Source organism: Heterodontus francisci, chromosome 47 (genome assembly GCF_036365525.1).
Source record: "Heterodontus francisci isolate sHetFra1 chromosome 47, sHetFra1.hap1, whole genome shotgun sequence".
Taxonomy (NCBI): domain Eukaryota; kingdom Metazoa; phylum Chordata; class Chondrichthyes; order Heterodontiformes; family Heterodontidae; genus Heterodontus; species Heterodontus francisci.
The window spans coordinates 717,430-736,734 of record NC_090417.1 but is presented as its reverse complement, the minus strand read 5'-3'; the positions used below and the strand labels follow the sequence as shown (position 1 = coordinate 736,734).

General features: G+C 46.4%; 1 protein-coding gene across 2 annotated transcripts in view; it reads left to right on the top strand.

Annotated features, from left to right (window-relative positions):
- LOC137357043 (2-oxoglutarate dehydrogenase complex component E1) overlaps positions 1-19,305 on the top strand; it is a 30,335-nt gene that overhangs the window by 8,942 nt on the left and 2,088 nt on the right. For both annotated transcript variants that reach the window (XM_068022993.1, XM_068022994.1), the window contains 12 exons: positions 2,645-2,824; positions 3,705-3,857; positions 4,817-4,919; positions 6,093-6,221; positions 8,173-8,323; positions 9,021-9,148; positions 9,852-10,030; positions 12,876-12,947; positions 13,083-13,208; positions 15,969-16,041; positions 16,877-17,040; positions 17,738-17,892. In XM_068022993.1, the coding sequence (XP_067879094.1) occupies positions 2,645-2,824; positions 3,705-3,857; positions 4,817-4,919; positions 6,093-6,221; positions 8,173-8,323; positions 9,021-9,148; positions 9,852-10,030; positions 12,876-12,947; positions 13,083-13,208; positions 15,969-16,041; positions 16,877-17,040; positions 17,738-17,892 (1,613 nt within the window). The remainder of the gene's footprint in view (positions 1-2,644; positions 2,825-3,704; positions 3,858-4,816; positions 4,920-6,092; positions 6,222-8,172; positions 8,324-9,020; positions 9,149-9,851; positions 10,031-12,875; positions 12,948-13,082; positions 13,209-15,968; positions 16,042-16,876; positions 17,041-17,737; positions 17,893-19,305) is intronic.

The window sequence follows — 19,305 nt, the reverse complement described above, 5'->3', positions numbered from 1 at the left end:
TGTTGGGAATCTTGCAAAGCATTAAGGTAGATAAGTCCCCAGGGCCTGATGGAATCTACCCCAGAATACTGAGGAGGCAAGGGAAGAAATTGCTGGGGCTTTGACAGAATTCTTTGCATCCTCATTGGCTACAGGGGAGGTCCCAGAGGACTGGAGAATAGCCAATGTTGTTCCTTTGTTTAAGAAGGGTAGCAAGGATAATCCAGGAAATTATAGGCCGGTGATCCTTACGTCAGTGGTAGGGAAATTATTAGAGAGGATTCTTCAGGACAGGATTTACTCCCGTTTGGAAACAAACTAACTTATTAACGAGAGGCAGCATGGTTTTGTGAAGGGGAGGTCGTGTCTCACTAACTTGATTGAGTTTTTTGAGGAAGTGACGAAGATGATTGATGAAGGAAGGGCAGTGGATGTTATCTATATGGACTTCAGTAAAGCCTTTGACAAGGTCCCTCATGGCACTGGTACAAAAGGTGAAGTCACACGGGTGAAGTCAGAGGTGAGCTGGCAAGATGGATACAGAACTGGCTTGGTCATAGAAGACAGAGGGTAGCAGTGGAAGGGTGCTTTTCTGAATGGAGGGATGTGACTAGTGGTGTTCCGCAGGAATCAGTGCTGGGACCTTTGCTCTTTGTAGTATATATAAATGATTTGGAGGAAAATGGAGCTGGTCTGATTAGTAAGTTTGCGGACGACACAAAGGTTGGTGGCGTTGCGGACAGTGATGAGGATTGTCAGAGGATACAGCAGGATATAGATCGATTGGAGACTTGGGCGGAGAAATGGCAGATAGAGTTTAATCTGGACAAATGTGAGGTAATGCATTTTGGAAGATCTAATACAGGTAGGAAATATACAGTAAATAGCAGAACCCTTAAAGTATTGACAGGCAGAGAGATCTGGGCGTACAGGTCCACAGGTCACTGAAAGTGGCAACGCAGGTGGAAAAGGTAGTCAAGAAGGCATACGGCATGCTTGCCTTCATCGGTCAGTGCATAGAGTATAAAAATAGGCAAGTCATGTTGCAGCTGTACAGAACTTTAGTTCGGCCACACTTAGAATATTGCATACAATTCTGGTCGCCACACTACCAGAAGGACGTGGAGGCTTTGGAGAGGGTACAGAAGAGGTTTACCAGGATGTTGCCTGGTCTGGAGGGCATTAGCTATGAGGAGAGGTTGGAAAAACTCGGATTGTTTTCACTGGAACGACGGAGGTGGAGGGGCGACATGATAGAGGTTTACAAAGTTATGAGTGGCATGGACAGAGTGATAGTCAGAAGCTTTTTCCTAGGGTGGAAGAGTCAGTTACTAGGGGACATAGGTTTAAGGTGAGAGGGGCAAAGTTTAGAGGGGATGTGCGAGGCAAGTTCTTTACACAGAGGGTGGTGAGTGCCTGGAACTTGCTGCCGGGGGAGGTGGTGGAAGCAGGTACGATAGCGACGTTTAAGAGGCATCTTGACAAATGCATGAATAGGATGGGAATAGAGGGATACGGACCCCAGAAGTGCAGAAGGTTTTAGTTTAGGCAGGCATCTAGATCAGTGCAGACTGGAGGGCCGAATGGCCTGTTCCTGTGCTGTACTGTTCTTTGTTTTGATCCCCTTTAAACCTCCTCCCTCTCACCTTATATCTATGCCCTGTAGTTTTAGTCACCTCTACCATGGGGAAACAGACTCTGGCTATCTACCCTATCTATGCCTCTCATAATTTTATATACCTCTATCATGTCCCCTCTCAGCCTCCTTCGCTCCAGGGAATACGGACCCAGCCTATCCAATCTCTCTTTATAACTCGAGCCCCCCAAACCAGGCAACATCCTTGTGAATCTTTTCTGCACCCTCTCTAGCTGAATCACATCTTTCCTGTAGTGCGGTGACCAGAACTGCACACAGTACTCCAAATGCGGCCTAACCAACGTTATGTACGACTGTAACATGACGTCCCAACTCTTGTACTCAGTGCTTCGGCTGATGAAGGCAAGCATGCCATACGCCTTCTTCACCACCCTGTCTACCTGTGTTGCCACATTCAGGGAACTATGTACTTGCACCCCAAGGTGTCTCTGCTCAACAACACTCCCCAGGGCCCTGCCATTCACTGTATATTTCCTGCCCTGGTTTAACTTCCCAAAATGCATCATTTCACACTTGTCTGTGTTAAATTCTATTTGCCAATCCCTTGCCCGCTTTCCCAGTTGATCTATATCCTGTTGTAACCTTAGACAACCTTCTTCACTGTCCACTATACCGCCAATTTTGGTGTCACCTGCAAACTTACTAATCATGCCCCCTACATTCTCATCCAAGTCATTAATATATAAGACCTTGCTGTTGAGTCCGTCTTTGGGCCTCCATTCACTGCCTGGCCACGGGATGCTTACTGAGCTTAGAGACGTAGAGAGTCGCTCTCTTTCCAGCAAAACAAGGCAAGGGACTACTATTAGGGTAATTTCAGCTTCCATGCAGCAAATGAAGGGTCGCTGAGTTGAAACGTTAACTCTGCTTCTCTCTCCACAGATGCTGCCAGACCTGCTGAGTATTTCCAGCATTTCATGTTTGTGTTAATTATTATGCTGTTCAGCGCGTGCCAGTGCTCCATTGTTAGGTTCTGTGTCTCATGGTTTGGGTTATTGTTTTTGTTAGATTGGGTTCACGACAGATCCACGTGTAGCCCGTTCTTCTCCATACCCGACCGATGTGGCCCGTGTGGTGAATGCTCCTATTTTCCATGTGAATGCTGATGACCCAGAGGCGGTGATGTATGTGTGTAATGTGGCTGCAGAGTGGAGGAGTACTTTCCATAAAGATGTTGTGGTCGATTTGGTACGTGGCCAATCGGTGGGGTAACAGCTTTTCTGTCTCCTTCACGCGTTTGCTCGCGCGACCAGAAATAAATAGTCTTTTTTTTTTCTTTTGCTCTGCATCTGTTGGAAAACAGATTACAAGAGAAAGTAACTCACGCCTAACAAAAATCTGTTTTTTGTCATGTCGCCTGTCAAACAATAAGACGCGTGTGCACGAATTCTTTTGAACAGTCCAATCCAGCGTCAACATAAAGGTGGAGGTCTTGGGAAAATAGTTCAATAACTGTCGAGGCACTTTTAAAGGCTCTCATTCCACCTGGCTGCACGGTCTGCAAAGTTACTTCCTTTAGTTAAGGTCTGAAACTCTGCTGATATACAAACAGCAATGGGACAAAGCATCCCCTGTGTGTTGAGTGAAACGACAGGGGCTCCCAAGGAGCTTTCCACAAAGCTGCACTGAAAGGAAAGCCGCACTTACTGTGTCCTGTACTGTGTCGTACAGGAGCCACTCCGATAGGAAAGAGCAGTTAAATCGGTAGCTTCAAAACCTCTTCAACTCTCTCCGCGGTCTGACCAACACTCAATCCTCAGTGGTGTAATGCTGCCACCCCAGATTACAGGCCACAACCCTCATCGGTGCCATTGGGTGTAATCAATTCTATCCCAGTTTATAGGGGAACGTCAAGTAATTCATCTTCGATCTGTGTGGCCCATTGTAACAGAGTTATTTGTATGATCATACGATGATAGCAGTGGGGAGCTGGTCGGGAGAGATTAACAGTGGGAGGGAGAATGCTGGAGGAGCGATGACACCTATTTGACAAGCCAGCGGGTGTGGCAGAGAGTCATTTTCTGGGGTCGTCTGGCAAGCCTGAGCCCACGTGTTGTCTATTTTAAAGGTCTGTTATCGCCGCAATGGGCACAATGAGATGGACGAACCGATGTTTACGCAGCCCCTGATGTACAAGCAGATCAAGAAACAGAAGGCCGTGCTGAGGAAGTACGTCGAGAAGCTGATGTCTGAGGGCGTCGTGACCCAGCAAGAGTTTGAGGTTTGGCGATGACGTTATTTTCCGCGTTGCTGGGCGAATAATCCAGCGACCGTGAGTTCAAATCCCACCGTGGCCGTTTGAGAATTGGCATTTTCGGGTTTTCTTTTTAAATAATGGTTGCCTTTTACTGTAAAAGCCCCAATTGTTTCACTTGTTAGTGAAGGAAACCTGCTGTCCCTATCTAGTCTGGCCTATAGGTGACTCCAGTCCCCCATCAGTACGGTTGTCTCTTAACGGTCCTAGCAAGTGGCTTACGGGGCACTTTTGCCAGCGACACCCGAGGGCAGGGAATCCAGTTTTTAAAAACTCTGGAACAACAGATTTTAAAAGTCACTGGTACCTTGGCAAATCTGGGCAGTTTATCTTTGCTGTTGTCACTAACTGTACGAGATCTGTGTGTTGGGAGCTGAGCTCATTGAGGGACAGGACGCCCGAGACCCGGGAAATATAAGTCAATACCAGTGCATGCCAAAATGGCACGTCCTTTATTTGTCTACCTACCAGAGGCTTGCGGGGGTGGGGGTGGGGGGGGCGGGGGGGAAGAAAAGGACTATGTTGCTTACAGTCAGGTAATTGAACACCCTATTCTGAACTTCCCTTTCCGGATTCCTTGATATTTGTGTCGAGTTTTGAACTGAGTGAGCTCGGAAAATCTGACAAAAGTTTTGAGTTGAGCCCTGGTTGGCGAGTACCATGCCTGTTTATTGTTTAAAGGCACTTTGCCTTTACAGAATAAAATTGTAATTGAGCTAGATAAAGGTACCTAGAAGCAGGCTTGCAGTCAGTCAGCATCTGGATTGAGGTTCAGCCATAAGTCTTCATGTTTGCTTGTGTGCATGTGTTATCGCCGCTATCTGTTCAGGATGTTAATGGCCCTAGTGTGTGCACAGTAGCAGAGTTGATCTAGTTATTTCCTACTTCTCAAGGTGTATTTTCTTCTTTGCTTTTTGGCTGTGTAGGCAGAAATGTCCAAATACGATAAGATTTGTGAGGAGGCATATGCTCGATCTAAAGATGAGAAGATCATGCACATTAAACACTGGCTCGACTCCCCATGGCCCGGTAAGTGTTTCAATGGGCGATACAGGTGCTGCACAGCTCTGCTCTCTCGAAAGAGGCTGCATTGGTGTAAACCCAGAAGTGGGGAAGGTTTCTGGCTCACTTTGCTTTTGAGAAAGAGTTTCGACATGTTGCACATCCAGTACAAAGAGTCGCGTTTAAACCGGCGCCTACCCTCCAACCGTCTGAAAAGGACGCTGCAATTGGCAGCGTTTGTCTTGCGTTCCCGCTGCCCAGTTATAAACTGAGAAGATGATGCGCGGATGAGTCTTCTTTGCTTGGACACTGGTAAATTGGGAGGTTTGTTTGGTTAAATGTTAAAAAGGGCAGAGAGTCACTGGTATTTAAATAAATGCTGGTTGGGTAGCTGTTTATGGATTAAATGTCTTTTCAAGATATACCTTTTAATTGTCATGAGAAAATAAGTCATCTTTCAGCTGCCGATATGCTGGAGTCGCCAATGTACTGTTCAGTGTAGTGTTTATGATAAAAGTAACTGTGATCCAGAGGTGGTAGAGTGCAGTGAGAATTGTTTGTGTAAATCTCAGTGGAATAGCCGCGCCACGGGGAGCGTTTTTATTCTGGTTTGGGAATCTTACAAACCAGCAAGCCTCGGGGTTTTAAAAACCCTGATCTGTTAACAGCTGGCTAATCTCAGCAGACTGAGTTGCAGTGGTAGTATTGGACTCCACCTTCAACAGAGGGGAGAATTGGAGAAGGTCCATTATTTCTGATCAATCCTGCTGAAGCGTGCGCGTATCAGGTGAGGGTCAGCTTCAAGCCGCGATGCCTTCCCGAGTCAAATAGCCTGCCAGCACTTCTAGCCACAGCTCACAGCAAGCAGGAGGGTGACCAGCAAGCATTGCGAGGCCAGTGCCTTCAGGAGGGCGAGGGAGAAAGGTAGCAAGAGAAAATTAAGTGTTTGTAGCTAAATTATCTTTTAGAGCACTTGGTGATTTCTGATCTCTGGGCAAGGTGGTGGGGGAAGAAGGTTCGCCTTCCCAAATGGTAAATGTGAGGCATAATCAGCCAGGCCCCGTCAAAGCAGCAGCTGGAAGTAACATAGCTGCCTGTCCTGTCAAGAAGTGAGGGTGAAAAGGGGAAGTAAAGTCTGTCTCGGTGTTACCTCTTTTCTTTTTGATGTGCGGTTCATTTTGTCTCCCTTGTGCCTTTTAGGTTTTTTCACTCTCGATGGCCAGCCGAAAAGCATGACATGTCCCTCCACTGGTCTGAGTGAGGAGACGTTGAATCACATCGGAAGTGTCGCCAGCTCTGTGCCAGTGGAAGATTTCACCATTCATGGAGGTAGATCGGAATTCAATTGTGCGGACTCTGGTACTGCCCCACAGTTTGCACCCCCCCCGGCATCATTAGCCATTGCTTGGCCCACGTGAGCAGTTTTGAAGATGAGGGATGCAAGCTCACCCTGTCTATTAGACAATCCAACCTTGTGCCCCATACTCGCTGACGTGGCTGATTCCTGGGGGAAGGCAAAAAAGGGTGAGCAGGGGAAACGTGGCCAATTTCAGAAAAACCTGGGAACAAAACCCCCTCCCTCCTGCCCCCGTGTATCCTGAATTAACTGAACAAACTCACATATTTACCATGGTGTGTCACTAGATAAGCTTGTCTAGTATCAGTCCCCGTTATCTGAATTTCCTTAAGAACATGACCAGAAGTGGCCATCTCTGCCTGTCAAGCCAGTCTGTCATTTATTGCGAGAGGAATTGAAAATAAAAGTTGGGATGTTCTGCTTCAATTATACAGGGCATTGGTGAGACCACATCTTGAAAACCGTGCGCGGTTCTGGTCTCCTTATTTAAGGGAGGATGTAAATGCGTTGGAGGCAGTTCACAAAAGGTTTACTAGATTGATACCTGAAATGTGCGGGTTGTCTTATGAGGAAAGGTTGGACAGACTGGGCTTGTATTCACTGGAGTTTAGAAGAGTGAGGGGAGACTTGATTCAAGTTTATAAGATCCTGAACGGTCTTGACAAGGTGGATGTGGATGAGTCCAGAACTAGGGGGGGGGGCACTATTTTAAAATTAGCAGTTGCCCTTTTAGGACAGAGATGCAGAGAAATCTTTTCTCTGCGGGTTGTGCGACTTTGGAACTCCCTGCCTCAGAAGGTGGTGGAGGCGGGGTCATTGAATATTTTGAAGGCGGAGGTAGATTGATTCTTGTTGGGCAAGGGAATCATAGATTTTCGGGGTTAGATGAGAGTGTGAAATTTGAGTCAGAAACCGATCAGCCATGATCTTATTGAATGGTGTAGCAGGAGCGAGGGGCCGAATGGCCTACTTCTGCTCCTAATTCATATGGAATGGTTGTATGGACTTTGGCTGCATCCCCAGAGCAGGACGTTCCAAGGTCCGATTTGCCCTCACCACCATAAATGAACAATGCTGATGGTTTAAAGGTGTTTTGCATTTAACCCCCTTTAGATCCCTCTTCTGTGTCATTTCTTGTAGGCTGTTCCCATTTATCTTGTACTCCACTCTTTGTCTCCCTCCTTCTTTTGAGTTTGCATTTCTCTACATTAAATGACATCTACTTTTTGGCCTAATCCTCTAAGCCATCCGGATTCCTCTGCAGTTTGCCCACTTGTTCCCCATTATTTACAACCCCTCACAAACTTTGATATCTTTTGGTCCGATATCCACTGTCTGAAAGCGGACAGTGAGTTTTTTTTCATGGGAATATATACTGGTGGCAGCAAAATTGGACCAGCCTGTGTTTGTATTCCACTAGCAGTTTCAACCTTGCATGCAGTCTTGAAATGTAGATGTGTGTTTATATAGTAGTGTGCTTGTCCTGTGCTCAGGGTAATTGTGGGTAGCTAGTAATGTTATAATGCATGACTGCCTATCCCATAAAGAGTTGGTCATAGAAATTACAGGACAGGAGGCCATTCATCCCATCACGTTTGTGCTGGGACTATCAGCTGTAATCCTATTTTCTTGCCGTTTGCTTGTGTCCTTTTATATTCTTCCTTTCCAAATGATGCTATCGTCTGAAAGTTTACTTTTGATAAAGCGTTCCGTGTTTCAGTAAAGCTGTATGATATTTCTTCTGACTTTCCCCCTTGTTTTCCTGGTGAGAATCCTGACTGTCTGTCCCCTTGTACCAATTTACCAACCAGTGGGAATAATCTAGTATTATCGAACCTCTCAACATTTATCATTGGTCATTGCATTTGCTCTGCTATACATTTAAAATTGCAGCTCTGACTGGTTTTTCTACTGTTCCTGCAGGCTTAACTCGTATCCTGAAAGGCCGTGGAGAGATGGTGAAGAATCGCACAGTGGACTGGGCCTTGGCAGAGTACATGGCGTTGGGATCCTTGCTTAACGAAGGTATTCATATCCGCATGAGTGGGCAAGACGTGGAGAGAGGAACTTTCAGGTAATGGCCAAAACTAGCTGCTTCTGTCTTATTGAAGGTCTCCACCTGTGCCTGACTCTGCATCTCTCTAATAGAAAACGGAAATATTTTATAAAGTGACTCAGGGTGAAGGTTAGGGCTATTTCAGGGCGCAAGGGGAAATCATATAGAGACAGAGGACATGGCTAAAGTGGTAAATGAGTGCTGTGCACCTATCTTCACAAAGGAAGCAAATGATGTGAGGGTTCCACTAAAAGAAGAGAAGGAAGTTATGTATCGGATCATAATGGATCGAAAAGATTAGCCTCACTGAAATTGGGCAAGTCACCTGGACCAGATGGAATTCAAGGGTTGAAATAGCAGAGACTTTGGTTACAATCTTTCAATCCCCATTGGATCCAAGAGCCAGTATAATGAAGTGGCAGTGGTAGCTTGATATTGTGCACGCTGGCCGACACTGTAGGGTGTAGTATCTTAACTACTTGGGAACTGTCGCAATTATTTGGTCCGTATACACTGTGTGGGCCGTCGGTAATGTAATTGGGAGTGAGTTGAAATGTTGTAAACTTCCTCTTAAATTGTCTTGATCTTTAACCCTCAATGCAATACATCTTAGGAACATTCTTTAATGAGTAGTGGAACACTTAATACAGTTGTAGAGCTACCGGTCTCTGAGAATTTTTTTCCTCTCTCTCGCTCTCTCTCTCTTCCCCTTTAGCCATCGACATCATGTGCTGCATGACCAAAATATGGATAAGAGGACCTGTATTCCCATGAACCACCTGTGGCCAAACCAAGCTCCTTACACTGTGTGTAACAGCTCGCTTTCAGAGTACGGAGTGCTGGGTAAGGACAATTCCTATTTTATTTTGGATAAACCTGCACCGAGCTTGGTGGGAGGGTGTCTCTCTCTGCGTGAGAACGGAATAACATCCTGTCGCATTGAGATACGTTGTGAAATAAAGGGCACACGCAACACGCTGGGTTTGCTTATGGGAGGAAAAGGCGGCTTGCATTTGTTTCAAAGAGCCAGCACAGCCGCGATGGGCCGAATGGCGGTATCATTAGATGATTCGATATCATTGGTACGTCTGCGAACAGCTGGATTCCTAAAAGCCAAGAAATAGGATGTGGAATACTGAGCACACTTCAAATAATTTTTCAGTAGCGTTCCTTCCAGCCCTACTAGAGAATGGTTTGATGGGTGCACCACTGAGCCCTCGAGACCTCATCAGCCTCCGACTCGCAGGGCTCGGTCAGGGAAGCGGTTACGAGTGGCCTTGGTTCCCTTCAGATAAAGAGGGAGAAAATTAGCCAGGGTTTACGCACCCGAAACCTACTCACTGACTCCCGGGTTGGTCAGAAGAGGGTCATGCTAAATTGTGATGCCCTCTGCCGTTCAATAGCCTGCTGACAACTCCCCGTCGAAGCACATGCATGCAGAGTGGCCAGCTGCATAAGGTGCTCGAGGTTGCTGATTGAAAACTAGGGAACAAAGTTTCCAGCAGCTTTTCATTGTATAGTGCACTGCTTTAATCTCTCTCTGCAGGTTTCGAGCTGGGCTTTGCAATGGCCAGTCCAAATGCCCTGGTTCTGTGGGAGGCTCAGTTTGGCGATTTCCACAACACTGCGCAGTGCATCATCGATCAGTTCATCAGTCCAGGTCAGGCCAAGTGGGTGCGACAGAACGGAATTGTCCTACTGCTTCCTCATGGCATGGAAGGAATGGTAAGGCTTAACCTTAACCAGGGTGGGGTGTTTCAGGAGACCAGTGCTTCAGAGAAGCAATTCAGTGATAGAAAGGGTGTCGCAAAACTGAACGAGTCAACAGCAGTTGCAGTGGCCAAGGCAATGAAATCACTGCATCCCCCGTGTCTTTGGCAATCAGTGAGGCTGCAGGGCGCAGGCCAGCATTGAGCAGTTGCCTTTTGTAAGTTTTATTTTATCCCGACTTGCAGGAAAGGAAAACTGCGTGCAAGACGTTATGTGAAGAATTTTAAAAGCAACTTTCTAAAGTGTAAGGTTAAAACCGGAAAGTGCTGGGAATACAGAGCAGGCCGTCAGCATTGAGATACAGCCAATTCTAGTTAGCGCTTCAGATGGTGACCTGATCCACCCCGCATATAATTTCAGTATTTTCTGTTTTTATTTCAATTTCTTGTTACTTGAATGTTTTCAAGATTTTCTTTTGCACAGACACTGAGATTGGCATGCAGTAGTAAAATACCAAAAGTGGGGCTGAAGTTGATTAAAATTATACAAAAAGTAAGGAATAAGAAATACCTTTGTCACTTAAAAATAAACCAAACCCAAAATTGAAACATTGGGATAGTAATCGTGTAAAGGGCAGAGAGGGACAAGAGTTTCTCGAATGTGTCCAGGAGAATTTTCTATACCAGTACATTTCAGGTCCAACGAGGAAGGAGGCATTTCTGCATCTGGTTCTGGTGAATGAGGTGGGTTGAGTGAATCAAATGTCAGTCGAGGAACATTTAGGGGTGATCTATGGAAAAGGTCAAGGTGCATTCCAGAGTAAAGATGATTAATTGGGGGAGGACCAACTTGAGTGGAGTGAGAACAGATTTTCCCCAAGTAAATTGGAAGGCAAAATTGTAACTGAACTATGAGCTGCCTTTAAAGAGGAGATAGTTTGAGTATAGTCAAGGTACATTCCCACGAGGGGGGAAGGTAGGGCAAACAAAGCCAGAGCTCCCTGAAAGAGATCAAGAGGAAGATGAAGCAGGGAAAGGGTGCATATACCAGGTGTCAGGTTGATAATACAATTGAGAACCAAGCTGAATATAGAAGGTTCAGAGAGGAAGTGAAAAAACAAATGAGGAGCAAAGAGAGAGTATGAGAAGAGACTGGCAGCTAATATAAAAGGGAATCTAAAAGTCTCCTATAGGCATATAAATAATGAAAAGGTGGTAAAAGGAGTGGAGCCGTTTATGCACCTAAAAGGGGATTTACGCATTGCGGCAGAGAGCATGGCTGAGATACTTTGTATCTGCCTTCACCAAGGAAGATGCTGCCCAAGCAATGGTGAACAAGGAGGTAGATGAGGCACTGGATGGGCCAAACATTGATCAAGAGGAGGTATTAGACTGGCTATACTTAAAGTCAAAGTCAGTACCGGATGAGCTGCATCCAAGAATACTGAGGGAAGTAAGGGTGGAAATGGCAGAGGCACTGGCCATAATCTTCCAATCCTCCTTTAGATACAGGGATGGTGCCAGTGGACTGAAGAATTGCAAATGTTACACCCTTGTTGAAAAAAGGGTGCAAGGACAAGCCAGTTTAAACTTAGTGGGAAAGCTTTTGGAAATGATAATCTGGGACAAAATTAATAGTCACTTAGACAAATGGGAATTAATTCGGGAAAGCTAGCGCAGATTTGTTAAGGGAAAAGCTTGGAAGCATAGTGAACTGAGAGAAGGATAGTGATAAACCTACGGAGGACATGGATAGGCTGATGCGCAGACAAGCAGCAGATGAAATTTAATGCAGAGTACTGTGGTGTGATTCATTTTGGTAGGAAGAACGAGGAGAGGCAATATAAAGGGGGTGCAGGAGCAGAGGGACCTGGGGGTATATGTACACAAATCGCTGAAGGTTGCAGGGCAGGTTGAGACTGCGGTTAATAGAAGAACACAGGATCCTGGGCTTTATAAATAAGGAAATAGATTACAACAACAAGGAGGTTATGGCAAATCTGTACGAAACACTGGTTCAGTCTCAACTGGAGTATTGTCCAGTTACGGGGAAAGTTGGAGGAGTGAGACTAGGTGAGTTGCTCTTGCAGTGAGCCGGCACGGACAGGACGGGCCGAATGGCCTCCTCCTGTGCTGTAACCATTCTTCGGTCAATAGTGCTGAACTTTCAGGATGGATGTCGGAAACTGAAACTGATGAATAAAGTCTCCATTCACTTTTAAGCCTCAGTTTGTTACTTGTCAGCATTTCTCTTCGCTTTTGTGAGCTGTGTGAGAAGTGAAACCGCGGTTCTGCCGTGCTTTGAGACATAAATTCAGCAAGAAGTTTGACGAAAAGGTGAGAGAGTTCATGTGGAATGCAAAAAAAAAATTCTACCTTTTTGAATTTGTGAAACAAAGCCTTGAGGAGATCAGAGGGTTACGCTTCTTGCAAAGTCTAAAACTCAAATAAAAATTATTTTTTGAGTTCAACAATGGCAGGCTTAATAGAAGCTTGATGCTGGCTATGGGGTAGTGAAGCACATTCTCGAAAGGCTTGTTCATTGGCAGTGAATACACTACACATATAGACATATATCCCACCTACTTTAGAGATTAAAATTTACTGTGTTTTTATCACTTCTTAAAAAAAAAATTACTTGTTAAAATGATGCTTAACCATTGGGAATATCCCCCTATTGAGCGCTAATGATCATAAATGCTGTTAAAAATGTTTTTACGCCATAGTAATCGAGGCACTAGATTTTGCCTTCATCCCAGTTCCTCTTCCTTACTCACGCGATTTGATCAGTTAAAGGTTAACCTTTACGTGACAGGTCAGGGTGAACTATAAATGATACGTGGCTGTTGTGCTGGTTACAGGGACCCGAACATTCCTCCGCTCGACCAGAGCGGTTCCTTCAGATGTGCAACGATGACCCCGATATTGTGCCGGTGAGTGCCGAGGGATATTGTGGGCAGCGTGAGCCGGGAAGCGGAGCCCTGCTTGGCTTGGCTTGGGTTGGGTTGGGTGGCGCTGCGACGGGATCACGCTAACCTGCGTAATGGGTTCTTTTTCCCCCCCCCCAGAAAATGACGGAAGATTTTGCAGTGCAGCAGCTGTATGACACTAACTGGATCGTCGTGAATTGCTCCACGCCTGCGAATTACTTCCACGTACTGAGGCGACAAATACTGCTGCCTTTCAGGAAGCCGGTCAGTGCAGTCGCAAGCTTGTATGTATGTCTCCAACTGCTTAAATTCCTCGATCCTCATTTGAGGGGCGCGATGTTGCTTCAAAATGTTTATATTAGCCGAATATCCACTGTCTACAGAGCTTGGAATTTTACTCTTCCCGCTTAGTGCCAGTTTATATCTTGGCTCCAAACTTTAGGAAGTGCCAGGGAAAAGGAAAACAATGCAGTTGGCCTAATTCCCTGTTCCGACTCGTGAATCCACCGCAGAGAGGTTTTTCTCGACCAGCCTGTCGCTTGGTACCTGCAAGTATCTTGAGGGGAAAATGGCTTCTTTTTTTTTAAATGGGAAAGCCTTTCCTTGTTGGCTCATTGCCTCACTGAGATCAGGATAGTTTCTGGTTTAGTTCCTAATCTGTTGTCAGCTGATCTGAGCTACACTAAGCCCATTGTGACTTTGCTGGCCAAATAAAGCTCTCCAGCCTAATCCCACTTTCCAGCTCTTGGTCCATCGCCTTGTAGCACACAGCACTTCAAGTACATATCCAAGTAGGCAAAAGAGTGGAAATCCAGCTTCTGATTGTTACTCCGCAATTCGTGATGGGAAGTTCACACACATGCACGCCTTGAGAGGGCAGGGTTGGGCTGTGTCGTGACGGTCCCTCAGTGGAGAAGGCTGCTGGTTCAACATCTAGACTCCCGTACGGAGAATAGCTGCTTGCGTCAGGTAGCAAAGGGCTACCTGCCCCTGTGGAACTCTACCCTTGCCAGAAGTCGAGGCCGTTCAAAAAGGAGGAGTGAGGAAAGAAAACGGCAGATGTACCAACATGCTTTGAGTAGCACGTGTATGATTTGAAGGTCGCAGAGTGTCAAAAGGGTATGGAGCAAAGGTGCTTTTGAGGGACAAATCCGGTTCAAGGGACTCAATGGTCTAGTCCTGTTCCTATCTTGTGTTCAGGCATACTCCAAACATGGTTACGCATAAAGCAGTGTATTTATTATGTTACGACTGAGGCAGAGGAGTGCACTGTTTATTCTAGTCCACTTCTCCACAGGTCACAACATATATATTTAAAAAAAATGTTCCCACTTACCGATACGGTCAATCCTATACTCTATTTTTCCCAGAATAGAACATGCTAACAGGTTTTTTTATTAATGAACAACAAAATTATCAGTTTATTATAAAACAAGTCTTAACTGGTGATGGAAGTAAAGCATAAAACACACAGATTGAAATTTTTAAAGTCGCTCTCGCTCACTCTCTCTTGTAGACAAAAAAACCACTTGGTCTGAATACTTGCTCACTCCTGAAGAAAACAGCAGATGAAATATGTTGTTGCAAAACTGGCACACAGTCTAACCTCTGTGTACACGTAGATGGGTCACTGAGATCTTTTAGAGCCGTTCTCTTCAGGCGGCGTTGAGAATTAATTTTAGCAGGCTTTTCTTCAAAGACAGGAGACGAGATGTATTGACGCAGTGGACTTCTTAGGGCCTTTTAGAGATGCACTGGAAAGCGAGCTGGGTTGCGGTCTTCTCTCCTTTCTTGCCACCTCTTCAGCAGACTTGACTTTGTCTCACTCCGGAAGATAAAACACACTGACACTACAGCCAAAAGTTTGTGAATTTTCTGCCCTCTCTGGTGTGAGCCGCTGCTTCCGGGCTTGTCCTATCAGAGGGCATTTGTGCTCACTTCTTCCCCATTACCAGGGTTTCTGTTCTATTTTTAACTTAAGTCATGTGATAACCAGTACACATTGTTGCCAAACCAGTTTTCAGTGTCCTCTTCATGACTCTCTTGGGGGGAAACTGGTTCAACATTTCCTCAGTTTGACTCTGAATTCCTTTACGAAATATTTTGAACAAAAAACAAAAGCACCTTTCATGACAATTAAAAACTGGTAACGCTGATCCAAGGCAGCGGCTGTGCTTGGAACACTCTCTTGCACATGTTCACTCATTCTCACTTTATCTTTCTGCCTGAACTTGGGTTTGTTGAGGATAAATGAAGGTCGTTTTTTGAAATCCGAGCTGCAGCTATTTACAATTGAATAATGGAGAATCGACCTGGTCCCTGTTATAAACGTCTTCAGATCGATCGGGAGGCAACTGGGAATGCTCAGAATCTCACTCAATTGTTACTTTAATCAGAAGGAAAACCTCTTCTTAAAATTCCCCTCCTTTCTACTTCCTTTCATTGCTGGTGTTTTTTTTTTCAACTGTTGTACTCGAGAGGTGGAGCAGTATTTGAACAGGAAACAGAGGACTGACAGCATAAGGTATTGCTTTGCACAAAGGTTGATTCATAGCTGGATCTGACAGCCTGGAAGGGCTTTGTCGATGTAATGCAGAAGAGTGTGGTTGCTGGTACTAACAGATCTTCGTTCTGATGCAGGATTTACCTACCAGTGGGGCATCCACACTAAGAACGACCCTTCCCAATCCTCCAGGCTCTCACTTCAAACTGGACAAAGTAGCGAGTAAAAACTTATAAGCACAAGTAGGACTAAAGTTGTCTGTTTGAGGGCTGGACCTTGCGCTGAGCGCAGCCATTGGTTGGAGAGCCCTGCTATAATACAAAGATGTTGGTGTCTAGAAGGTTTTGAGTTCAAATAGTTTTGAAGAGTCCCCTTCCTCCTTACTGGTCTTGTGAAATGTATTGTTGTGCACGCTGTCTCGTTCATCCAGAAGACTAGCACACGCCCAGTCAAGTTCACAATTGTTCATTACTGCTATTCATAAGGAAACTAAATCCATTTCCTGTTCATTTCATTTTCAGCTGATTGTCTTCACCCCCAAATCACTGCTGCGCCACCCTGATGCTAAATCCAGCTTTGATGATATGCTGCCAGGTATGTAAGTGTGGCTTCAACGGGAATCCCTCACTTCCTCCTGCACTCTCGAGGTAGTGAAAATCTTGCCATTGTCGGCAGAGGGGGTCCCTTCACTGACCATTTTGTTTGTATTAGTGGCCATCAAAGAGCAGTGAACTACGTCATCAACACTCACATAATGCCGCTGGTCATGTTGTCTTGGGCAGCACTGTTGGGTAGACACACCAAGTTTCCTTTCCTTGGGTCCGTGCTCCATCGCGTCTCCGCTGTGTTTCAAATGGAGCGAGTGGATTGATGGAAGGCTGCGTCGCCCGTGACTTCCACGTTCATCTCCGCCGTTGAGCAGCGCTCCCTCCCGGAGAGAGGAATTCCATGGGCAAAGCCTGCTTGAACCTTTCTCCCACGCCCCGTCAGAAGGGGAGGGAACCTGGGAGCGGGTCTCTCTCCTCCCTGCCTTGGGAACTGTGGTTTTGACGTGAGAAAACCAAAAGATGGGGAAAGTGAGGATGGGCTCAAAGTGGGATGGGGACGGGTTCACTGGACTGAGTCTGCAGCTTGTTCTAGTGACAGTAGAGAGTCCTGTAAAGGAAAGCCTGTAGAAAGGAGAGACGAAAGGGAATTGGCTGGGCAGCAGCTGTACAGCTCCTCCGCAACCCAGTGCCCTCTGACCAGCAGTCGCCACTCGTCGCAACACCTTCAGTGACCACGGTGAGAGATTGTCGGGTGGCTAGTGCCTTTTAGGGATCGCAAATGAGGGAAGGGGGGAGTGGGGGAAAGAGTGGAATGGAGGGAAAATGTATCCACTTGCAAAAATATGTTCACTGACGAAACGTCACCTTCCCGTTTTTTCCAGGTACAGAATTCCTGCGTGGAATCGTGGAGGATGGACCTGCAGCTGAGAAGCCGGAAGAGGTTAAGAGATTGTTGTTTTGCACTGGTAAAGTATACTATGAACTGGCAAAAGAGCGTAAGAACAGAAACCTGGAGTCTGAGGTTGCGATCGCCAGACTGGAGCAGGTGAGCATTGTAATCTTCCTTCCGAGCTGGAGGATGTGGGCAGGTTTTTCTTGTCTTTAGTGCGCCAGCGCCTATAACCTTGGTAGTTTCTATTCCCGGCTTCTGCTCAGCTGGCTGGTCTCAGCCGGGTTGCTGCGGAAGAGTTAATCCATGGTTCTCATGAGCCCAGTGGTCTCCTCTGGAAAGCCGGTCTGTGAGAAGGTGAGGATCAGGCGAGGCTGGGACACTGCCCGTGTTAAATCACCTGTTGGCACTTGCTGTCTCGACGTGAGGATATTTTGACGAGGGGCCTGAGTGCCGCGGGTGATTTTAGCCCACTGAGAGGCTGTGCCCCCGGGAGAGAAGGTAAGATGATGGATGGGAGCTCAGGTCAGCCGGTTCCTTGGAAAGTATTCTCTGGGGTGGCACACTCCCATCCATAAGCTCCTGGAAGAGGCATGTCAGAATGGACTCACCATTTTTCAGTCTCAACCGCCTTTTCCTCCTCCCGTCCAGTTCTCAAAGTAACCAGACACATGCTGTGTGATCAGTGTAGGAGGTGGGTAGGTCATCTCCCGTATGAAAGCTTTCATCTCGCCTTTTCCACAGTTTGGATGGTGGGAGGGGTAAAAGGGTGCACTAAACTCAGTTTGTGATGGATCGGGGCCAGTGCTGCCTCAGACGAGCTTCACTATTTTGGGCGTGCTTCCCTCTGCAGCTCTCCCCCTTCCCGTTCGACGTGGTTGAGCAAGAGGCCAAGAGGTACTCCAACGCTGAACTGGTTTGGTGTCAGGAGGAGCACAAGAACCAGGGTTACTACGAGTATGTGAAGCCACGCATCCGCAGCACCACTCGCCGGGAGCGGCCCGTCTGGTGAGTAGGACCTGGCCCTGGGTCTGTTCGCTGTTAAAAACACACGTGATGTAGCAGCTGCTGTAATACTGAGCAGGCGGACCAGAAAGTTCCCGATCAATGTGCGGAGTCAGTGAATCCCACTTGAGATTTACAATTTGCCTCCCTATCTCTGAGGGGGCGCAGAGGTGGGGCGGATGAGTGTGAGCTGGTTCCTTAGGGAGGGAGGGTGAGTGGTTTAACAGCAGGGGGTAGTTGATGAAGGGAGTCGATATCCCTGGTACTGGCTGCAATCCAGTGATTTAATGGTGGGAAGTCTGGGCACTAAGTGAGAGTTGCATTGGACCTCAGACTTGCAGATCCTACTTGCTCTCTCAGCTCCCATACCGAATGACTACTGAAGGACAGGAGAGCGAGATGGTGCCAGTGCAGCCATTATCCCTCTGAGCTTGGAGAGGAGGGGAGGAAATCGAGGCGAAGGGTAAACACTAACATCTTGGCACGTCAAGGTAAAAGGCGTCACTGAAAGTAGAGACGAGTCTTGACTGAAAACTGAATCAACGGTCAAATGAATGCAGCCAGATTAAGGGTCTCATACTTGACGTGTGCCTTCAGCAAAGACCGAGGTAGTTAAACCAGTGGCTGTCAAACAATTTTTGGTTGGAAGACCTGTTTTCAATTGGATTAATAATCATGGACTCTGTCACATCAAAATTATAGTTCACAATACCTGTGTGAATGTAATTTGGCGCCCTATCTACTGTTTAAAAACTGCCCACTTCCGGCTGTCCCTTATTTGCGTACTGCTCGACTTTCACTGACCCCTTGGAAAATCTCTACTGATCCCCAGTTTAAGGAACATTGCCCCTCGTCATTCCTCCAACAAAGATTTAACGCAATGTGGGAGGATGGGGGCATCTAAAACAAGTTTAGCAGCTTGTGTTTCTTAATTTTGTGCCTTTTTCAAGCTGAGTAATATTAGCTACTCCCCAGCACTATTTCAGACATCCAGACTGAGTGTTAGCAGTATCAACCGGACTAGGTATAGTAGGAGTCACAAGTAGAGCCAATCTCCCTCTATTTTGTTCTAAGTGTCCTTCACAAGTAGAAAGGACACTTTGCAACCCTCATGTGGTAGGTTTCCATTCCGCGCTCAACCATTCTGTGAGCTCCTGAGCGAGCCGGCCAATTAAAGATCAGTTCCGTGCTATCGGCCCAGCAAGAAGGAGCTTTTGGGAAACTTTGTTTAATAATTCCAACAACAAAAGCTCAACAGTCGGCAAAACTGCGCTAGATCACCATGAGTGCAAGCTAGAGGAGGACCTGCTCAAACTTGCAGCCTTGAGCCGTCCGTTTTCAATCAAACAGGCAGTTCAGAGAGAAGAGCTAGAGATTTAATTGTCGTAACTTCGGACGAAGCTGTGAAGAGTAACT